The sequence below is a fragment of the Bos mutus genome, chromosome 6 (genome assembly GCF_027580195.1).
Source record: "Bos mutus isolate GX-2022 chromosome 6, NWIPB_WYAK_1.1, whole genome shotgun sequence".
Taxonomy (NCBI): Eukaryota; Metazoa; Chordata; class Mammalia; order Artiodactyla; family Bovidae; genus Bos; species Bos mutus.
In genome coordinates, this window is record NC_091622.1 from 14,916,269 (window position 1) to 14,939,707 (window position 23,439).

General features: G+C 36.9%; 1 protein-coding gene and 1 long non-coding RNA gene across 9 annotated transcripts in view; one reads left to right on the forward strand and one right to left on the reverse strand.

The window, feature by feature from the left end:
- The window catches only part of LOC138988210 (uncharacterized), a 141,868-nt gene that overhangs the window by 36,169 nt on the left and 82,260 nt on the right, over positions 1–23,439 (forward strand). For 7 of the 8 annotated variants that reach the window (XR_011464457.1, XR_011464455.1, XR_011464454.1 and 4 more), the window contains exon 2: positions 7,794–7,936. This is a non-coding gene — a long non-coding RNA (uncharacterized lncRNA). Of the gene's footprint in view, positions 1–7,793; positions 7,975–23,439 lie in introns of all 8 variants that reach the window. The other variant, XR_011464460.1, reaches the window with a different exon arrangement.
- Positions 10,916–23,439, reverse strand: part of ENPEP (glutamyl aminopeptidase) — an 80,134-nt gene continuing 67,610 nt past the window's right edge. Inside the window, exons 15-20 of the mRNA XM_005896222.3 lie at positions 23,108–23,181; positions 22,897–23,001; positions 22,639–22,809; positions 19,681–19,821; positions 12,756–12,834; positions 10,916–11,726 (exon numbers count right to left, since the gene is read on the reverse strand). Coding sequence (XP_005896284.1) covers positions 11,580–11,726; positions 12,756–12,834; positions 19,681–19,821; positions 22,639–22,809; positions 22,897–23,001; positions 23,108–23,181 — 717 coding nt within the window. The 3' untranslated portion in view covers positions 10,916–11,579. The remainder of the gene's footprint in view (positions 11,727–12,755; positions 12,835–19,680; positions 19,822–22,638; positions 22,810–22,896; positions 23,002–23,107; positions 23,182–23,439) is intronic.

Genomic DNA, 23,439 nt, shown 5'->3' on the forward strand with positions numbered 1-23,439 from the left:
CTTCTTCAGCATTACTGGTTGGGTCGTAGACTTGGATTGCTTCATATTCTTATGAAGTTGAGATGCAGCTGTCTGAATACACTTACACTTCAAATGTAGAACAAAGGTAAGATTTCCCCAAATCAGTAATTTTGCAACTAGTTAACATACTGGCTAACTATTAAGGTACCAAAATTACTGGATGTAGAACATGGCTCCAATTGTTTTAGCCTGTAAAAGATGTAACGAGAGAATTGCTAAGCCCCCTCCTCAGCCATCTTCTGATGGGGGGGGGGGGAACCTCTTGATACAGAATTATAAAATCTATAACTTTAATTAATATAGCTTTGCAATCAACACTTCAAGATAAATTGAAGATGTATTTCAATTTGAAGGAAATTTGACATTTCCCTCAGTTCATTTGACTGTTCAAGTAGCAAGAGAGGAAATCTGTACTCCAACTCACTACTATTTTGATAAAACATCAAAACTTTGATAAAACATCAAAACATTGAAAGTAGTATTTTTGAGAGGTTATCTGAAGAGTATATAGTCCATTTCATTTGTCTAGAAGTCTTAAAGTTTAACTTTGGATTAAGTCATATCAGTTAGCTGTATATTTGGACACTATTATCTTGGCTTTTTGTAGAATTGTTTTGAGAATTGATTTTTGAATTTAGCAAGTCCTGACCTCAGGAAGCAGTTTATGAGGATTAGTGGGGATGAAAGCCCAGTTAGAATGGGCTCAAGGAAGAAATTTTAGATGAGCCTAGACAACTCTGTTTTGTTTTGTTTTTGTCTTTTACTCTTATAAAATCTTGAACATAAATGAATACCTCTTAAGTATTTATCTAAAAGGTATCCCTAATAGTGGAATTGCTAGGTCTGATGGCATACACATTTAAAATCGGATAGTTTCTGCTAAATTCTTTAAACAAGCATGGATTACTCTTACGAGAAGTTTCAGTGAGTAGAAGGAGAGATCAGGAAAGAAAAATAGGGTTAAGAGACTGGGGGGTGGAATATTTTAATTTGGGGGGAAATAATAGCATGTTTCTCTGCTGATGCAAAGAATGTAGTAGATAAGGAAACACTGATAGTGTAAGAGAGAGAACACAGATTTATTTACTAGTACCATGCTTTGAGAAGTTGAACAAAGATGAGACCTAACACACTGGCCCTAACTAGGAGCTTAGCCATAATGGAAGAGAAGGTAGAGCATATGGGAATGAATGCTGGTATCTTATTCTAGTCTAAGGGAGCATCGTAATTTGTTTAACAATCTTAGAAACTGCCATAGGTTCTTCACCTTCAGAGCTCTGCAGTGAAAATCCTTTCATCCTGTATACCATGCAAGTATTTTTTTTTTTCATGCAAGTATTTTTATACAGCGTCTAAAGGATAAACCTCTAGAAATTGTATTGCTGGCTCAAAGGAAAAGCATATTTAAAATTATAAAATATGTTACCAAATTCCCATTTAAAACACTGTTCCAATCCACACTGCTACCACCATTGGTGAGAAGTCTATTTCCGAACCATCCCCTCATCAACAGTGAATTTTCAGTCTCTTTAATTTTGGTTGATCTGGTAGGCAAAAAAAAAAAGTTTTGACTTTGTATATTTGGAGATATTCCTTCTCTTTTTTTCAATTTCTGGGTGACTTTTAAAAACATCTTATTGAAACATACACATACCATTAAATTCACCCATTTAAAGTGTACAGTTATGATTTTCAAGGTTCATATGTGTTATGTATTAGAAGCATTCCTCTTCTGTAATATTTCCTTACAGGTATATACCATCTTTTAAAAATTCATTCATAATTTGATTTGTTTCATTTGATTATTATGAATAATGTTACTATAAACATTTGCATACAGCTTTTTGTGTGGATATTTGTTTTCATTTTTCTTGGGTATATATCTTGAAGTAAAATTGCTGGGTTTATAGTAACTCTAATATTTTGAAGAACTACCAAACTGTTTTCCAAAGCAGCTGCAGCATTTTAAATTCCTACTAGCAATGTATGAAGGTTCCAATTTCTTCATATCCTTGTCAACAGTTGTTATTGTCTATCTTTTTTATTATTGCCATTCTAGTGGGTGTGAGGTGGTATCTCACTGTGGTTTGAATGTGCATTTCACTAGTGGTTTATAATGTTGAGCATGTTTTCATGTACTTATTGGATATATGTCTATCTTTAGAGAAGTAGTTATGCAAATCTTTTGCCCATTTTTAATTGGGTAATCTTTTTATTGTGGAGTTGTAAGAGTTCTTTATATATTCTGCATTTTTGGTTTATTCATTCATTAAATTGTGTTTGCCTGTTTGAGGCCCCATGAACTGCAGCATGCCAGGCTTCCCTGTCCTTCACTATCTCCCAGAGTTTGCTCAAACTCATGTCCGTTGAGTTGGTGAGGCCATCAACCATCTTATCCTCTGTTGCCCGCTTCCTCTCCTGCCCTCAATCTTTCTCAGCATCAGGGTCTTTTCCAAAGAGTCAGCTCTTTGCATCAGGTAGCCAAATTATTGGAGCATCAGTATCAGCATCAGTCATTCCAGTGAATATTCAGGGTGATTTCCTTTAGGATTGACTGGTTTGAGCTCCTTGCTGTCTGAGGGACAGCAAGTCTTCTCCAGCACCACGATGCAAAAGCATCAATTCTTTGGTGCTCAGCCTTTTTTATGGTCCAACTCTCATATCTGTACATGACTACTGGAAAAACCATAGCTTTGAGTATATGGACCTTTGTTGGCAAAGTGATGCCTCTGCTTTTTAGTATGTTGTTTAGGTTTGTCAAAGGAGCAAGTGTCTTTTAGTTTCATTGCTGCAATCACCAGTGCACAGTGATTTTGGAGACCAAGAAAATAAAATCTGTCACTGTTTCCATTGTTTCCCCATCTATTTGCCCCATCCAGTGATGGGACTGGATGCCATGATCTTAGTTTTTTGAATGTTGAGTTTTAAACCAGCTTTTTTACTCTCCTCTTTCACCATCATGAGGCTGTTTAGCTACTCTGTGCCATTAGGGTAGTGTCATCTGCATATCTGAGGTCATTGATATTTCTCCTGGCAATTTTGATTCCAGCTTATGAGCCATCCAGCCTGGCATTTCTCATTATGTACTCTACATGGAAGTAGAATAAGCAATGTGACAATATACAGCTTTGGTGTACGCCTTTCCCAATTTTGAACCAACCCATTGTTCTATGTCTGGTTGTCACTGTTGCTTCTTGACCTGCATATGGATTTCTGGGGACAGGTAAGTGGATCTGAAATTCCCATCTCTAAAAATTTTCCAGAGTTTGTTGTGATCTACACAGTCAAAGGCTTTAGTGTAGTCAATAAAATAGTCGTGTTTTTTTTTTTTTTATTCCCTTGTTTTTTCTGTGATCCAGCAGATATTGGCAATTTGATCTCTGGTTCCTCTGCCTTTTCTAAATTCAGCTTGAACATCTGGAAGTTCTCAGTTGATGCTGCAGCCTAGCTTGAAAGATTTGAGCATAATCTTGCTAGCATGTGAAATGAGTGCAATTGTACAGTATTTTGAACATTCTTTGGTGTTGCCTTTCTTTGGGATTGGAATGAAAACTGACCTTTTCCAGTCCTGTGGCCACTGCTCAGTTTTCCAAATTTGTTGGTATATTGAGTGCAACCCTTTAAAGCATCATCTTTTTTTAAAAATTTAAATTCATTTATTTCAATTGGAGACTAATTACTTTACAATATTGTATTGGTTTTGCCATACATCAACATGCAGTTCTAATGAGGTGGATGGAACTGAAGCCTATTATACAGCATCATCTTTTAAGATTTGAAATAGCTAGGCTGGAATTCCACCACCTCCACTCATAGTAACGCTTCCTAAGGCCTGCTTGACTTCACACTCCAGGATGTTTGGCTCTAAGTCAGTGACCACACCATCATGGTTATCCAGATCATTAAGACCTTTTATGTGTAATTCTTTTGTGCATTCTCACCACGTCTTAACCTCTTCTGCTTGTGTTAGGTCCTTGCTGTTTTGTCCTTTATTGTGCCCATCTTTGCATGAAATGTTCCCTTGGTATCTCCAATTTTCATGAAGAGATCTCTGCTGCTGCTGCTCAGTCGCTTCTGTCGTGTCCAACTCTGTGCGACCCCATAGACGGCAGCCCACCAGGCTCCCCCATTCCTGGAAGTCTCCAGGCAAGAACACGGAGTGGGTTGCCATTTCCTTCTCCAATGCATGAAAGTGAAAAGTGAAAGTGAAGTCGCTCAGTCGTGTCCGACTCTTCGCTACCCCATGGACTGTAGCCCACCAGGCTCCTCCGTCCATGGGATTTTCCAGGCAACAGTACTGGAGTGGGGTGCCATTGCCTTCTCCGAAGAGATCTCTAGTTTTTCCCATTCTATTGTATCCCTCTATTTCTTTGCATTGTTCACTTAAGAAGGTTTTCTTATCTCTCCTTGCTGTTCTCTGGAACTCTGCATTCAGTTGGATATCTTTCCCTTACTCCTTTGCCTTCTGCTTCTCTTTTCTCAGCTGTTTGTAAGGCTTCCTCAGATAACCACTTTGTCTTCTTGCATTTCTTTTTCTTGGGGATGGTTTTGGTCACCACCTCCTATATAATTTACAAACCTCTGTCCATAATTCTTCAGGCAGTCTGCCTACCAGCTCTAATCCCTTAAATCTAATCATCTCCACTTATAATCATAATGGATTTGATTTAGGTCATACCTGAATGGTCTAGTGGTTTTCCCTAATTTCTTCAATTTAAACCTGAATTTTGCAATAAGGAGCTGATGGTCTGAGCCACAGTCAGCTCCTGGTCTTGTTTTTGCTGACTGTATAGAGGTTCTCTATTTTCAGCTGCAAAGAATATAATCAATCTAACTTCAGTATAAACCACCTGGTGATGTCCATGTGTAGAGTTATTTCTTGTGTTGTTATAAGAGGGACTTTGCTGTGACCAGTATGTTCTCTTGGCAAAACTTGTTAGCCTTTGCCCTTTTCCATTTTGTACTCCAAGGCCAAACTTGCCTTTTACTCCAGGTATCTCTTGTCTTCCTACTTTTGCATTCCAATCCCCTATGATGAAAAGGACATCATTTTTTGGTGTTAGTTCTAGAATGTGTTGTAGATTTTCATAGCACTGTTCAATTTCAGCTTCTTTGGCGTTAGTGGTTGGGACATAGACTTAGGTTACTGTGACTTCCCTTGGGAATTAACTGAGATCATTCTGTCATTTGTGAGATTGAACCTAAGTACTGCATTTCAGACTCTTTTGTGGATTATGAGGGCTGCTCCGTTTCTTCTAAGTGATTCTCACCCACGGTAGTAGATGTAATGGTCTTCTGAATTAAATTCACCCATTCGCATTCATTTTAATTCACTGATTCCTAAAATGTTGATGTTCACTCTTGCCATCTGCTTGACCATGTCCAATTTACTTTGATTCCGGGACCTAACATTCCAGGTTCTTATGCAGTATTGTTTTTCATACCAGTCCCTAATTAGGATTTTTGATTTACAAATATTTTCTTTGGTACTGTGGTTTGTCTTATAACTCTCTTGACTGTATCATTTGCAGCAATAAAGTTTTTGATTTTGATATAGACTAATTTATCTATTGTTTTCTTTTGTTTTTTATGCTTTTGGTATCATGACTAAGAAATCATTGCCTAATCCAAGATCACAAAGATTTACTTGCATGTTTTTTGTTTTGTTTTGTTCTTTTGTAGTTTTAGCTTTTAGGTTTATGATGTATTTTGAGTTAATTTTTGTGTTTGATGTAAGAAAGTGTTCCAACTTCATTTTATTTGCGTGTGGATATCCAGTTATCCTAGCACCATTTATTGAAAAGAGTCTTTATACATTATTATTGTCTTGTGAAGAATCAAGTGACCATATATGTAAGTATTTATTTCTGGACTCTCAATTCTATTCCATTGACCTATATGTCTCTCCTTATGGCAGTATCATATTCTACTGATTATTGTAGTTGAGTAGTAAGTTTTAAATTTGAGATATGTGAGTTCTACAACCTGTTCTTACTTTGAAGATTCTTCTGTTTATTCTGTGTTCATTTCAATATGAATTTTATGATCAGGTTTTCAGTTTCTGCAAAAAAGCAAGGTGACATTTTTAGGGATTATGTTGAATCTGTAGATTTGGGGAGTATTGCCATTTTCACAATATTATGTCTTCCAATCTATGAACCTGAGATGTCCTTCCATGTATTTAGATCTTTAATTTTTTTAAACAATATTTCCTAGTTTTAAGTCTACAAGTCTTGGACTTCTTTTGTTAAATTTGTTGCTTAGTATTTTATCCTTTTAGATGGTCTTGGAATGTAACTAATTTTATTTTCTTATTTTTCATTGCTAGTGTATTGAAATGCAATTAATTTGTGTCCTGCAACTTTGCTGAATTCATTTAGGTAATCATCTATATGTGTGTGCATATATTCTTTAGGATATTCTATGTGCAAAATCATGTCCTCTGATAATAAAGATCATTTTCTTTTTTCTAATTTGGATATCTTTTAAAAAATAATTTTAAAATTTTATTTATTTTTGGCTGTGCTGGGTCTTCATTGCTGCGTGGACTTTTCTTTAGTTGCAGTGAGCAGGGGCTACTCTCTAGTTGTGGCGAGCAGGCTTCTCATTGCCGTGGCTTCTCTTGGTGAGGAGCATGGGCTCTAGTGTTCACGGGCTTCAGTAGTTGTAGCTGCCAAGTTCTAGAGCACAGGCTCAGTAGTTGTGGCCTTCTGGCTTCGTTGCTCTATGGCATGTGAAATCTTCCTGAATCAGGGAGGGAACTCGTGATTCCTGCAGTGAGCTACCAGGGAAGCCCTGGATGTCTTTTATTTCCTTTCCTTTCCTAATTTCCTTTGCAAGAGTTCCACTCCAGTGTTAAGTTGCAAGCAAGCACATCCTTGTCTTGCTACTGATCTAAGGGCAAAGCATTCAGTCTTTCACCTGTATGTGTGATGTTAGCTGTTGGTGTTTCATAGATGCTGTTTTCAGGTTGAAGAAGTTCCCTTCTATTCCTAGCTTGTTGAAGGTTTTATCATGAAAGGGTTCTGGATTTTTTCAAATGTTTCTTCTGCACCATGGGATTGATCATGTGGGTTTTGTCCTTATTCCATCAATATAGTACATCACATTGATTGATTTTCGTATGTCAAAACAATCTTACATTCTTGGATAAATTCCACTTGGCACTTGTCCATGGTCTTTAATCGTTTTTCTTTGTTGCCAGATTTGGTTTGTTAGTAAAAGTATTTTGTTGAGAGTCTTTGTGCATATATTAAAAAAGGATATTGATCTGTAGTTTGGGGGATTTTTTTCTTGTGATGTCTTTGCCTGGTTTTGGTATCATTGTGTTAATGACCTCGTAGAATTGAGAAGTGTTCCCTCCTTGTCTATTTTTTGCAAGTTTGTGAAGGATTGGTGCTAATTTTTCTTTAAATATTTGGTAAAATTCATGAAGGAAGCCATCTGGTCCTGGGCTTTTCTTTGTGGCAAGTTTTTGTTTTTAAGATTGTCTGTTTCTTCTTGAGTCAGTTTGATAGTTTGTGTTTTTCTAGGAATTTGTTCATTTAATCTAAGTTATCTGATTTGTTGGTGTATGGCTATGCATAGAGTTCTCTTTAATTCTTCTTATCTCTGTAAATTTGATAGTGATGCCTCCTCTTTCATTCCTAATTTCAGTAATTTAAGTTTTCTCACTTTGTTCTTGATTATACTAGCTAAAGGTTTGTCTGGGGGTTTTTTGTTCTTTTCAAAGAACTGATTTTTGGTTTTATTGTTTTCCTCCTGAAATTCAGGCAAACAGAACAGCCTCTATCTGGAACATTGCTGGATCTAGTGGCAGAAGAAAAATGGAGAATGTGGCAAACCATGTGCTGACTCTGCACATTTCAGCCTGAGATTGACACACATCAATTTCATCAATATTTGACCAGCCAAAGTAAGTCACATACCTATGCTGAACTATCTCACAATGGGGTAAGATAATGGAATCTCTTCAGGGATTTCTACTTTAATATGTGGGTATGTATGTTGATTCTGGTGATAAACTAGGTTCAAGTCATGGCTCATGCCAGACACTAACTTTTTGGCCTTGGGCAAGTTGTGTGACTTCTCTGTCTGTTTCTCCATCTGTAAAATGGGGATATTAACAGTACCGACCTCATGGGTTTTTGTAAAGTTCAAATATAGAAATTGATGTATGTGGAGTACTTGTGTTTAGAATAGGGCTTGGTATTGGAAAGGAACTTGTTATTATTGTTACTGTCACTATTATTTAGCAGTTTTGGAAGTTTCATTGGTTATTCTACTCTTCTTCCTCTGTTCCCTGCTTATTCTCCCTTTGAGAATTACCATTTGAGATTTCTCTTCCCACCTTGTATTTATCTATTTTTGGAATAACACTTTATCTACATGAAGGGTAAACTGTAGGAGTAACATTGCCTTCAACCTAGCTGTATATCTCTGCTCCCCAGACCTTCCCTGCTTGCTACTTATATGTCCTAGTTTATTATATAAGCTCCTAGTTTACACTTGTGTGGGTGCACAGCAGTGATCTGCAATATAGGAATAAACTGCCTAGAAGGAGGCAATAATTATTACTGGCCCTGCTTCTTGCTACATGACTTTGCTGATCATTTCTTCCTGTTAATTCTTTAAAGTTGATGGTTTATTATGGTTTAATTTTGGATACAACATACTAAAATTTTTCCCTGTAAAAATCATGACAAAATCAAAAAAGCACAGTAGCAAACTCTTCTTGGCATAGATCTATCTATTGGTTATCAGCCTTTAAAAACCAGACATTGTTTGTGAAGGGCCTGATTGGCTACTGGAGTTATAACGAAGTGTGCACAGTTCTTTTTCATATGGGGTAAATAGAACTAAACAATTCATTCTCAGTTTTAATGCTTAGAGTGGAATGAGGCAGAATGACTTATAGGCAAGTTGGGAATCTGTTTCATGTACCATCTCCTTCAAATTTTTTAAAGAATTTATTGCATAAAGCAGAAGGATAAAACATCCCACTTCCTTATTTATCCACTTGGAACAATACATAGACTTCAAGTGCTGGTTTTGATTGTGGTCAATTTGAAGTTAGGGTGTTAATCCCCATGAGGGTAGTGGGATTTTTTTTTGTTGTTGTTCCTGATGATTTATGATGTTAATGTGGTTTTCTTCTGAAGTAATTTAAAACAATAATTTAAAAGTTTTAGCCTGAAAATATCGTGTTTTTTTGTCTTCCCCCTCCTCCCCCCAGTCTACATTTGACTTTGACAGTTTAGCTATGTGGATTGAGAAGTAAAAATTAAGAGACAGCAATAGGAAAGTTTACAAAGTTTGAGAGTCCTTGATTAGGGAATATTTTTTATGTAAAGTCAAAGCTAGGGTTTTGATTGTTTCCATATGTTTCAATTATCATCAAACCAATCTTAAATTATACTTCTGAAGGTTCCAAATAAATTTAGATTTTCTAGATATAGCAGATTGGAACATACTAATTTTCTACCTTTTCTGTCTATTGGACTTGTGTTGTGGATCTACTAGGCATCAAGTGCCATGTTAAACATGTTCTTGCCACCAGCTCCTACAAAATTGATGTCTTTAGTCAAATCACGAATATAAATTTGATCAGTGCTATTCTGTATGCTCAACATTCAGAAAACGAAGATCATGGCATCCGGCCCCACCATTTCATGGGAAATACATGGGGAAACAGTGGAAACAGCGTCAGACTTTATTTTTCTGGGCTCCAAAATCACTGCAGATGGTGACTGCAGCCATGAAATTAAAAGACGCTTACTCCTTGGAAGGAAAGTTATGACCAACCTAGATAGCATATTCAAAAGCAGAGACATTACTTTGCCAACAAAGGTTCGTCTAGTCAAGGCTATGGTTTTTCCTGTGGTCATGTGAGAGTTGGACTGTGAAGAAGGCTGAGTGCCAAAGAATTGATGCTTTTGAACTGTGGTGTTGGAGAAGACTCTTGAGAGTCCCTTGGACTGCAAGGAGATCCAACCAGTCCATTCTGAAGGAGATCAGCCCTGGGATTTCTTTGGAAGGAATGATGCTAAAGCTGAAACTCCAGTACTTTGGCCACCTCATGCGAAGAGTTGACTCATTGGAAAAGACTCTGATGCTGGGAGGGACTGGGGGCAAGAGGAGAAGGGGACAACAGAGGATGAGATGGCTGGATGGCATCACTGACTTGATGGACGTGGGTCTGAGTGAACTCCGGGAGTTGGTGATGGACAGGAAGGCCTGGCGTGCTGCGATTCATGGGGTCACAGAGTCAGACACGACTGAGCGACTGATCTAATCTGATCTGATCTGATTCTGTATGAATTGGTGATGGACAAGGAGGCCTGGAGTGTTCCTGTCCATGGGGTCACAAAGAGTCGGACACGACTGAGCGACTGAAGTGAACTGAACTGATTCTGTATGGATTAGGATATAAGGGTTTACACATTAAAGTTATATCTAAGAAGATATATCCTCAGATATGCAGAGTCATGTTGGAAACATCCATGGGTTTCCTTATATTCACACTTAAGGATTGCTAGGTAAGATCAAAGCTAAGTTCTAATTCCATTTAGTTTTATGGAATGATCACCCTTCTCTGTTTCCTAATAAGTTTCCAATTATTTAGCCCTTTTCCTCTAAAATCCATGTAGGATTTAAGCAGTATCTTCCCCTTAATTTCATAGCTTATTTGAAGGAACTTTGTAGGGAATGGAGCAGGATGACAAAAAACTAAGCATGAAAAAGACTTGGTTCTTGAATCTTATTGCCTCCTGCTAAAGTATTTGACATGCTGAGATTCATGAGGTTGCAAAGAGCCGGACACGACTGAGCGACAGAACTGAACTGAAAGTATTTGGGGAGTGCTACAGTCATTATTCAAGAGTAAAGGAACACTGGAAAACAATGCATTTTTTCAAGGTAATCATTCAGATTTATTTTAAAAAGGAGAGGAAAATTCTTTTGTTGATTTTATAACAAAGGTAAGAGTCAGGTATTTCTTTGGTTAATTCATGCAATCCTTGAGTAAAATTTAACCCCAGGTTACTTTGATAGGATTTAAAAGAGTAAAACATATGTGAATACAATGATGTTAGATCTGTGTAATTCTGAATAATAAAATAAAGATTAAGATGGTAATATTGGTCCCTCAGTACTGGTATTTAAACTTTAAAAATCATTCAAGACAGAAGATTAAGTGGTGCTTCTTTGGTACTAAAAATATAAAGCTAAGACCAAATTGTTCTATTTTCACAGATTTAGGATACAAAGAATGATATTTAAAGACCTTAAAATGGCTATTAAATTATCTTCAGTTTGTAAAGAATCTCCTATGAAGTATGCTTAGAAGAAATCCCTGAGTACATTAACTACTCCATTAGTATCTTCCTTCATAAACAAAATGGGACAATCTAAAAGCTTGGCAAGACATATAAACACAGTACTTGGTGAAAGCAGTATCTATATATAAAACTCCCTCCAGAGTGCTTGTAAATTAGGCCACCAAATATTTAACAGAGAAACAATAGAGTCACAAAATTAAAATTTGATATTTGGACACATTAACCATTCAAATCAAGAAACCAGTTTCTTATGGTGTCCCTGTTTTGTTTTAGCCACTCGATATTGTTTTTCACTGTTTCCAGTACTTGCTCCCTAGGTTTTTGTCCCGCTCCAGCTTCAGGATATCTTTCGAAAAAGCTCTTGATCTATAAAAGAGAAAGCAATAATTAAGAAAGTAATTTTAAGCCCACGTATTCTTCAGGGATTTTATTTACATGCTGGGTTTGTTTCCTTCTTTGCTGGAAATTCAGTATCACTGAACAACATTAAGATACATCTTCTGATGCATCATTCAGATTGAGCCCATCTCTCAGATTGGTAGTCATTACCCATGGCTTTGGATGCCTGGCAGCATGTGCTGCAAAAGAGGCCCTGCTGTACTGGGGAAGGAGAGCAGCACAGTGGTGGCTGGCATGCTCTCTTTGCTTTTGCAAGTTTCTCAGTTTTCTGCACGTTCTCCCAAGGTGTTTCCTGGGAAGTCTATACTGTGGAATGATGGCTTTATTAGCCTTTTGTTCCAAGAGTCTGGAGTGTTTTATATACTTTCAGTTCACTCACTGAGGGCTCATCAAAAAATCTCTATTAAATTTGGTTTGTTTTCTCTCTTCCCTCCAAAACCCTCTCCCAAACTTAACCATAGTAGTATCTGCTATTTACAAAAATAAGAATTATTTTGTTTTACAGAAGGATGTAACATTCCAATATCTTAAACAGATACTGAAAATTCGTACAATCTCTGTCTAACGTTAACGAACATGCCCTTACCCCTCCACCCCACAGGAATTGAGGTATCCGAAATCTGAAAGATTTGGGCTTAGCTTTGAAATTCCAAAACTATGAGTTCTGAAAGGAATCAAATCTTGACCAGCTTATCCCAGGATTACACTTACCTGGAAAGGGGAGATGGACTGCTCATGGCTTGCTGAACTGTATGGTCTCAAGGACTATGAGCCTAAGCCTCCCCAGGCTTCACCTTTCTCAACTTTTAAACTTTATCTCTTGGTTATTTGAAATTTTTTTAGTTTAGAAAAAAATAGATGTACATTTAATTATATATAAGAATTATTACTTTTTCCCAGTCTTCTGGGATCTGAATAGAGAAAATATCATTTCTACTTGAAAAAAAATTAATTCTGTTCCTTCCCTGACAAGTATAGAGGAATTTATCTTCCTACCTGCCAGAGTTGTAGTTCAGTGTTGAATGGCTCTGCTATAGTGACAATCCGGCCAAGGTTTCTGTTATTGAGTGTATACCTGAAGAGAAATTTAGGGGAGGAAAAGGCTACATAAGTTCTCAGAACTTTAAATCTTTCCTCTAGATGCAGACATGTCCTTTTTATTTTGAGAGTTTTTTTAAAGTAATTTTCAAAGTACAGTAAGTATAAAACAGTAAGTAAACTTATTTAATTTAAAATAATTCTATTCAGGAGAAATTCGCAGCAACTTCTTCACTTTTTTTTTTTTTTGTAGACAGATCCACACCACTTTCCCAGAAATGGTAGGCTGGTTGTTATATTCCCCAAATCTGTTCTCCTTTTTCCTACACACATGAGAACCATAGTCAGATTACTTGTCTCAGCCTTCCTCCTAGCTAGGTGCAAACAGGTGATCCAGTTCTCATCAATGGAACATAAACAGAAATGGTAGGTGCAACTTCCATCTTCTTGTCAGGGAAGTAAAAGAAAATTGCTTGCCTTCGATCTTCTCTTTTTCCTTCCCCTTCTTCCAGATTTCAACTACACAGAATAAGGCCTTAGGCTTCATGGAGCACAACCACCCTAACACCTTGGAATGCTTACTTCAGGAGACCGATCCAAATGAGAAATAATTACTTATGTCTTTTAAGCTGCTGTATTTCTGTGTTTCTGTTACAGCAGAATAGCTCTGTCACATTTATCTTAACTAATAATCGATGTGTCTTCCTACAGATACAGAAATTTGAATATAGGCTATTTATTCTGTTTCCATAAAGCTTTATTGGCTACTTGCGTATTTGGCATTATGATCTGTATCAGCCCGCTAAGCAAAGACATTTGAAGCTAAGTGCAAAGATAGCACTTTAGCGATTATATTCTATTCCTATACCTTTTGCATTTTTCTCTCTTAAAAAGTAAGAATCCCAAGTATCCTTACAAACCAAAATGCAAATGACAGTGATACAGGTAAAATTTCATCCCAGTTAATCACAGTGTAAAAAAAACAATCACAAGAATTATCTATAAACCTTGAATGTTTGGAATGTTGGGAAAGGATAAAGGCAATATATCAACATATAAAGAATTAAACAGGAGTAGAAATTTTACATTTAAAAAGTATCACATAAAAAGCAGAAATCATGAAGATAAAAACTAATAGTTTGTCACATACACATTAAAAAATTTATGTGAAAGGAAGCCTGCCATAAAATTAAAAGTAAAAATTTATTATTTTGTTGTTAAAAGAGCAAATATTTTGACTATATTAAAGAGCCCTTTCAGATTGGTGAAAGTCACTCAGTCGTGTCTGACTCTTTGTGACCCCATGGACTATACAGTCCATGGAATTCTCCAGGCCAGAATACTGGAGTGGGTAGTCATTCCCTTCTCCAGGGGCTCTTCCCAACCCAGGGATCAAACCCAGATCTCCCTCATTGCAGGTGGATTCTTTACCAACTGAGGCACGAGGGAAGCCCTTTCAGATTGGTAATAGGGAGAAATATGCCAACATGAAATTAGCAAAGGAATGAATCATCAGTTTGCAAAAGAAATGTAAAGAGAAAATGTACCCAATGGAAATAGATGAAATGTTCTAATGATTATCCACAATTTTGGTATCCTAGGTCCAGTGATCACTCTTATCACATACACCACTGAATTTAAATCCATTATGTCTTTTGTCTTTATTTTCTTAGAAGTCTAAGGCAAACAATTTCCCTTTACTTATGCTTTTGAACTGTGGTGTTGGAGAAGACTCTTGAGAGTCCCTTGGACTGCAAGGAGATCCAACCAGTCCATTCTGAAGGAGATCAGCCCTGGGATTTCTTTGGAAGGAATGATGCTAAAAGCTGAAACTCCAGTACTTTGGCCACCTCATGCGAAGAGTTGACTCATTGGAAAAGACTCTGATGCTGGGAGGGATTGGGGGCAGGAGGAGAAGGGGACGACAGAGGATGAGAAGGCTGGATGGCATCACTGACTCAATGGACTTGAGTCTGAGTGAACTCCAGGAGTTAGTGATGGACAGGGAGGCCTGGTGTGCTGTGATTCATGGCGTTGCAAATAGTCGAACACGACTGAGTAACTGAACTGAATATCATGAGTCATTATCCAAAATGTAAGACTCAGGCATGACACTGCACCTGTCATATATGTACCTCCTTGCCCCTGACTTGGCCTTCTAGCATCACCCAACCTCTCAAACCCTTCACCTAGCCCTTTGGAACTACCCCTTTACAGGGAATACCACTACTCATTTGGAGAATGTTTCTTTTCCTGTATCCTCCATAGCACCAGGTCAGAAAAGGAATTGGTGTGATCATGCTCCCTGTTATGGATTACAAACCATTATTCCTTCACTCTTTAAGACCCTCTGCTTCTTCAGGTTATTCCCCTTCATCTCATTTATGACACACTTTGGCATCTGACTCCTAGTTGTCTTTTCTACTCCAGGTTATGACTTCAAGGTCCACTTAGATGAAGATAAAACAGCTTACCTCCTTAGTTTCTTGACCTCCTGATTTCCAATGCTATTTTCTCCACTCAACTCCAGCCACCAATTTCCATCATCACACTTTGTGATCATCCATAAGTACTCTACCTCTAAAATCATTAATTTATGTATGCTCCATGACATAATTTACCCTCATTCTTTGACTTTATCTGGATTTCTGTTCCATTGAGCATCTCTATCCCTACTTTCTTCAGGATCATCAGCTTTTCCTTTGCTTTCACTTTTTTCCTAAAATAGTTTAAATTCCATGATATACCATTTTCAATAACATTTTCACCTAAGCCCTAAGCTTCCTTATAGTTCAGTAATGTGTGTATATATGTGTATATATATACACATACACACACACACACACATACCTGAACTCACTGTTCTTCTGAAAACTTTATCTTTTCTAGAAATCTAGACATTTTATTTTTGTCACCTCACTTGCCTCCCATTATTAATCTCAGTCAGTTCAGTGGATCAGTTGTGTCCAACTCTTTGCGACCTCATGGACTGCAGCATGCCAGGCTTCCCTGTCCATCACCAACTCCCGGAGCTTGCTCAAACTCATGTCCATCGAGTTGGTGATGCCATCCAACCATCTCATCCTCGGTTATCCCTTTTCCTCCTGCCTTCAATCTTTCCCAGCATCAGGGTCTTTTCCAATGAGTCAGTTCTTCACATCAGGTGGCCAAAGTATTGGAGTTTCAGCTTCAACATCAGTCCTTCCAATGAATATTCAGGACTGATTTCCTTTAGGATTGACTGGTTTGATTGCCTTGAAATCCAAGGGACTCTCAAGAGTCTTCACCAATGCCACAGTTCAAAAGCATCAATTCTTCAGCACTCAGATTTCTTTATGGTCCAACTCTCACATCCATACATGACCACTGGAAAAACCATAGCTTTGACTAGACAGACCTTTGTCGGCAAAACAATGTCTCTGCTTTTTATTATGCTGTCTAGGTTGGTCATAGCTTTTCTTCTAAGGAGCAAGCATCTTTTAATTTCATGGCTGCAGACACCATCTGCAGTGATTTTGGAACTCAAGAAAATAAGGTCTCTTACTGTTTCCATTGTTTCCCCATCTGTTTGCCATGAAGTGATGGGACCAGATGCCATGATCTTAGTTTTCTGAATGTTGAGCTTTAAGCCAGGATTTTCACTCTCCTCTTTCACTTTCATCAAGAGACGCTTTTTAGTTCCTCTTTGCTTTCTGCCATAAGGGTAGTGTCATCTGCATATCTGAGGTTATTAATATTTCTCCCGGCAATCTTGATTCCAGCCTGTGCTTCATCCAGCCCAGCATTTTGCATGATGTATTCTGCATATAAGTTGAATAAGCTTTCTAACTTCTAATCTACCTTTCTAACTTCTAATTCTAAAGGTTGTTCTTATCTTTTCATCTTTATCATTATATCCACAGTATAATCTACCAACCATCTTTTATTAGGATTACTCCAGTAGCTCTATAATTGCTTTCCTCATGTTTCCCATTTAGGCTTTACCACTAGAGCTTTCTTTTGAAAACAAAATTGATAATTTTTACTTTTTTACTTAAAACTCAGTAGTGACTTATCATTGCTGTTAGAACAAAAGTCCAAATCTTAATGTGATCCGCAAAAGCTTAGCCCTTAGCTTTCTTCTTTTCAGCCAGGAACGCTCACCTCCTGTTCATCTAATTTACTCCTGCCCATCTTTCAGAATTCAGCTCAGTCATCACTCCCTTAGGGAAGCCCTTAACCTCCAACTTCTCCTGACTTGGTCAGTTTCCCCATTACACTCTTTCAGTGTACCCAGAAACTTTTCTATCTGTAGTTATTACAGTTTTAATTATACATGTATTTATTTGATTCTTTGCTTACTATTAGGGGCTTCCCTGGTGGCTTAGATGGTAAAGGATCAGCCTGCAGTGCAGGAGACCTGGGTTTGATCCCTGGGTTGAGAAGATCCTTTGGAGAAGGGAATGGCTACCTGCTTCAGTATTCTTGCCTGGAGAATTCCATGGACAGAGGAACCTGGTGGGCTGCAGTCCATGGGGTCACAAAGAGTCGAACACGACTGAATGACTAACACTTTCACTTTACTTAATATTGCTCTTCATCATTAGACTCTAAACTCCATGAAAACAGAGAACCAGATCTTTTTCTCCTTGTACACTATTGTACCTTTAGTGCCAAGCACGGAGCCTAGCACATAGTATATGCTCCATAATATTTATTGAATGAAAGAATTATTTAAAATGAGATACCAGTTTTCATGTACTCAATTAATAAGAATATTTTTAAATGATAGCACTGAGTATTGGCAAGGGTTGGAAAATAGGCCAAGTTAATAGTAAAGTTTGTTCTAGAAGACAGTTTTGCAATATTCATCAGAAAATCGAAAAATGAATCCATCCTTTAACTCAGCAGTATTGTTTCTATTATTATTTGTATCCTAAGGAAATTGTCAAGGACGTTCAAAGACAACAAATAAGTTCAGTTTCAAAGATGTTCATTAGTACATTATTTATACAGTGGAAAATTTCAAACAATTTTATTATCCAACAGATGGAGATTAGCTAAATAAACTAAGATGTATTTACATGTTGAAATATGACTGAGAATTTATATGGGTAGTTGCAGTTTTTATTCAATCTATTCATTACTAGTTTCTAAATATATTCTTTAATTTTTAGTCACAAAGAATAAAACAGAAGAGAAATGTTGTAGAAATTATAGAAAATCACTGGAAAAACCGTTAGCTGTAATAACAGACTTTCTTCAAATCTGTAAAATATCATTACAGGAACTTAATGTGATTTCCTTTTTTAAAATTTCAATTTTCTTATCATAAAATGGGTGTATATTATTTTGCAAAAAATACAGAGAAGTAAAAATAAGGATACAGAAATCACCCATAATCACACCACCTAAAAATAATCCCTTTTGTCACATAGCTGTTTTCCCTTGAGTCATTTTTCCATGGATGTTTGTTTATTTACAGAAATGGAGTGATATTAAACATATGTTTTTATAATCTGCTGTTTTTTACATTATCCTATATTGTGGATATCTTTTTATGTCTTTAAGTAGGCTTCTTTGATGTTATTTTTAATTCTCAGTCATATTTCAACATTTAATATAACTATGTTTATTCCAAGAAACTAATACCATATAGAATGTACCATTTAAGGGGAAATATGCTGTATATTTATCATATTGATTATTTTAAAACTAAAAAAAGGATTTAATTATATCTTAAATATTTTGAAAAATAATTATATAAAAATAATATCTGATTTAATATTTGTTTAGTGGAATAAATAAAAGCAAATAATAATTTCTGAAGTGTTTTTGGAACTTTGTGGTTAAGTCTGAAACTGGAAAGGACATTAGTGGTTGGTCATCAGCTGTCATAAAAATCATAAAGCAAAAGCTTTATAAAAAAGCAGACTATTTTAAGATGACTATAAATTATTTAGAAATAGAGGCAGTAAAACCACTCATTTTGAAGTCTGGAAAATGTTTAAGAGTTTGAAAATATTTGACTGAAGCTTATCTCATTTCTGTTTAATTTGTCTTATCCAATTTTAATGGGGAAATTATACTTTTTCAAATTAACCATAATTAATACTGGGCTTTTTTGTTTGTGTCTGACATATGGTTATTATATGATTTTATGTTTTAGGCTACTTGAAATAATATCACATGAGAATTAGATTATCAGACTATGAAGAAATATTAAAAGCCTTGGGAGAGGGTTTAGAACTAGCATTGGAAATAGTCATTAACTTATTTGTCCTGAAAAAATTAAACTTCATGTCTAATAGATTTAAGGTCAACTGTTTTTGACTTTTATGATAATACAAACCTGTTTTTTTCTATTTCTTAATTTTTTAAGAGGTATAACAATGAACTAACTTTTAAAATGAAATATGCATTATTTGAAATAAATCACATGTGTGTGCTTAGTTGCTCAGTCATGTCCAACTCTTTGCGAGTCAATGGACTGTAGCCCGCCAGGCTCCTCTGTCCATGGGATTCTCCAGGCAAGAACACTGGAGTGGGTTGCCATTCCCTTCTCCAGAGGACCTTCCCGACCCAGGGATCAAACCTGGGTCTTATGAGCTACAGGGAAATTCCTTCAGGGGCTTCCCTGATGACTCAGATGCAATTTAGGCATGTTTTAAGATTTCAGAAATCTATTGATCAGTTGGAAACACTACTTTCCAAGAAAGGAATTATAAACTATAATAAACTAGCATATTGCTTTCCTAGAGGGAAAATACCATGATCCTTTACTTCTGATAATACGGCATTTCAGATATTGTATAGATGTCAGAGAAAGCACAAAAAAGAGAAAAAAGAACTTGCAGATGGTATCAGACAAAGAGAACAACAAATCATTATCTAATCACCTCACCTGTTGACTAGATATTCCCAGTTGAGTTGTATCCAATTCCAGGCCATAGTCTTCCCATAGCTGTTGTATGAGATGTATTGAATGACTGTAAACACATCCTGCGTTTTAATAAGGTTTGAGTCCTTGAGTAAATCCAAATACCTAAAAGAAGTCAAATGGAAAAGCAATTCAAAATGAACCTTCAGTGTTCACCCTTAACTAAATTCCAATAGAACTTAGCTTTCATTCCAGTAATTTAATTATTGAGTCATCTACTGAAACAATTAAATAAGAAAAATAATAAAACACCATTTAATATTTTCTAAGATACTTAACTGTTTTTAATTTTGAGGACTAGTGAAGTGTAAACTGTATGAAAATTTCAGTTATTTTGGAAGTACTACAACAATTAAAACCCACAATTTTAACTATTAATTTAAAAAATTAATTGTATTTATTTAATAGAAGCACTCCATCCATTTGCCTATTATTCCATGAAACTAAAAAAGGAACTAATAAATTAAATTACTGATATTCTTTCTTTTTCATAATTTTATAAATTATAAAATTTTGGCTGTGCTGAGTCTTCGTTGCTACACAGGTTTTTCTCTAGTAGTAGGGGCTACTCTCTACTTGTGGTGCGTGGGCTTCTCATTGTGGTGGCTTCTCTCGTTGTGGGGCACGGGCTCTAGGGCATGTGGGCTTCGGTACTTGTGGGGTGTGGGGTCAGTAATTGTGCCTCCAGGATGCTAGAGGACAGGCTCAGTAGCTGTGGTACATGAGCTTAGCTGCTCTGCAGCTTGTGAGGTCTTCCTGGATCAGGGATCAAATCCACATCTCCCACATTGGCAGGCAGATGCTTCTCCCCTGCACCACCAGGGAGATCCTTATATTTTTCTTTTATATGGGACCACAGTTAAGTCTTAATTGATGCTTTTGAACTGTGGTGTTGGAGAAGACTCTTGAGAGTCCCTTGGACTGCAAGGAGATCCAGTCAGTCCATCCTAAAGGAAATCAGTCCTGGATATTCATTGGAAGGACTGATGTTGAAACTGAAACTCCAATACTTTGGCCACCTGATGTGAAGAACTGACTCATTTGAAAAGACCCTGATGCTGGGAAAGACTGAGGTGGGAGGAGAAGGGGACGACAGAGGATGAGATGGCTGGATGGCATCTCATGGCTGATGGCACCGACTCAATGGACATGAGTTTAAGTAAACTCTGGGAGTTGGTGATGGACAGGGAGGCCTGGTGTGCTTCAGTCCATGGGGTCGCAAAGAGTCAGACATGACTGAGCAATTGAACTGAAGATTGTAAAAAACAACTTTCTGATGTTTTTTACAATTAACCATATAATCTGTATGGTTAGATTAGTTGGCTATAATTAGAGTATAAAACAAGATAAATTAAGTGACCAAATAGATTTTTATTCACTTTATTCCATAGCTATACCCAGAGGGAATATCTGAGCATGCTCTAATAAACTTCTGCACTGGAGTGGGGCACTCCTGAATTTTGTACAATTTATCTTTTATCCTCTAGTTCGAAAGAATCTTAGTAAGGCATCTAAGTGGAGCTTCCCAGGTGGCACGGTGGTAAAGAATCTGCCTGCCAGTGCAGGAGATCCAAGAGACGTGGTTTGATCCTTGGGTCAGGAAAATCCCCTGGAGTCGGAAGTGGCAACCCACCCCAGTATTCTTGCCTGGAAAATTCTGTGGACAGAGGAGCCTGGTGCGCTACAGTCCATGGGGTTGAAAAGAATTGGGCATAACTGGACACGCACACAAGGCATCTAAGTACTTGCTAATTTTCTCATCATATACAACAATTAGCACAATGACAACCAAGTAATGAGTCAATATGATGTTTTGTGGAATGTCAAGATGATCAAGTTCTGGGTAGATAGACTATCTTAGGCCAGAGAGAAGGAGACTTCACATATAGCCCTGAGGTGAGATAGTGAAAATATATTGTTGGCCCTGCTAAGTAAAAGCAAACTGTTTCTGGGAGCTCTTACAAATTCATTATTGCACTATAATTTACTATTTATATTCTGCCTCTCCCATGAACCTGTAAGTTTCTCAAGGATAGATATTATTCTTTTTCATTTTTATTCCCACAATCTACATACCTATACATAGAAGGGATATCTTAAGTGTTGGTTAAATGAATGAAGCAAGTAACTCAGAATCTATATAAGCAAAATATGAATAAGGCAGAAACTAGTTGATTTGGGACATAGGTGTGAAGCGGGAGAACATTCATAGATGGGCTTCAAGTGGTCTTTGTATCTTTTGAGTATAATATAAATAACTCTTTGTGTGTTCATGCATGTTGTGGTGGACAGTCCTCTGCTGACAGAGACCAGTTTCGTTTTGGGTTTGGATCAAGGTATCCTTGATTCTAGGGAAGGCAAATTGCTACCCCATCCTCAGAGTACCATGGTTGGCCCAAGTCAAAGGAACTCAAGTTCATCGCAGTCAGCAAGTGATCAAGTGGTAAATCCAGAGAATCACCCAGAATGATCAAGGGTGACCTAGTGCTAGATAATGAGAGAAGTGGAGATAACTGACCTCTTATCATAAAAGACAGAGTCTTGTGAGGAGGAGCTCTTTTGCCCCTGTCTTTCTTCCATTGAACATATTTATGTGAAGACAAAATATATGGAGCTCTGGAAGTCATAAAACATCCAACATGTGGAAGATGGCAGAAAAGAAAGAGAAAGAGCCTAGGTCTTGGATAAAATGTTGAATCACTGTACATGACTGGAATTCTACCTCTAGAATTTTTTATATGAGATAATGAGTCTTTATTTTTTAAGCCACTCTTACATGGATATTATGTTTCTTGCCAGGAAAATAATTTTTTAATAGACTTTCTTAGAAATGTATCTTCCATTAATTAGCATTTTAAAGAGACCGTGACATGTAAACTATCGAGTACCATTCATGTAATTTTTTAAAAAGTTCCAGCTTACCTTGACAAAAGAGTAACATTCTTCACTGATGCTAATCCATACAGTAGCTTTTCTTTTTCTTGAGCTAATGAAGTTTTCTGGTATTGCTCGAGAGTGTAATTCCATGAAGTCTCATTGCCAGAGTTCTGCATACCATACCGATATACCAGAAGCCTGAGATTTACAGGAAGACTAGAAGAAGAAACAGTGTTTCAGAGATTTTAATTCCTCATTTCTCAGTTTAAAGTCTTCTATATATGAAAACCTGGGAACAGTCACCTTACAGTCCCAGTTAGCCACTCCTGAAATAACTGGGAAGCATTGTTCAAGGCATCGCTGTCTCCCATCTTGCACGCCAGTCCTAATACAGACGCACGGAGTAATCTAAGAAATCAAACACACAGAGCTGGGGCTTTGAGCATTTTTCAACTTATCTTAACACACACAAATATTAAACAAATATTAATTTTTAAAAAGGTAAAAAAATAACTTTGTGAGGTGGTCTCCAACATCATTCCATCCCAGAGAATCTGCAATGGGCTTCACTTGATCTCGGAAGTATTTCTGAAATAAAAGCACCATGTGCAGTGAGTAATAATTTACTATTTAGCAACAGTCTCCCATTTATTATTATCTACAGTTCCCAGTGGTAATCTTTTCCCCTACTAGTTCAGAGAACTTTGGGCCTGTACTTCAGTTCAGAAAGGTATATATTCCAGTTATTATCACATAGCAATTTTACTTCAGTCCTGAACATAAGAACATTCTGAATCACTCTCTAATGTTTTATAGAACTTTGGGTCATCCCCTTTTAGCCTCCAC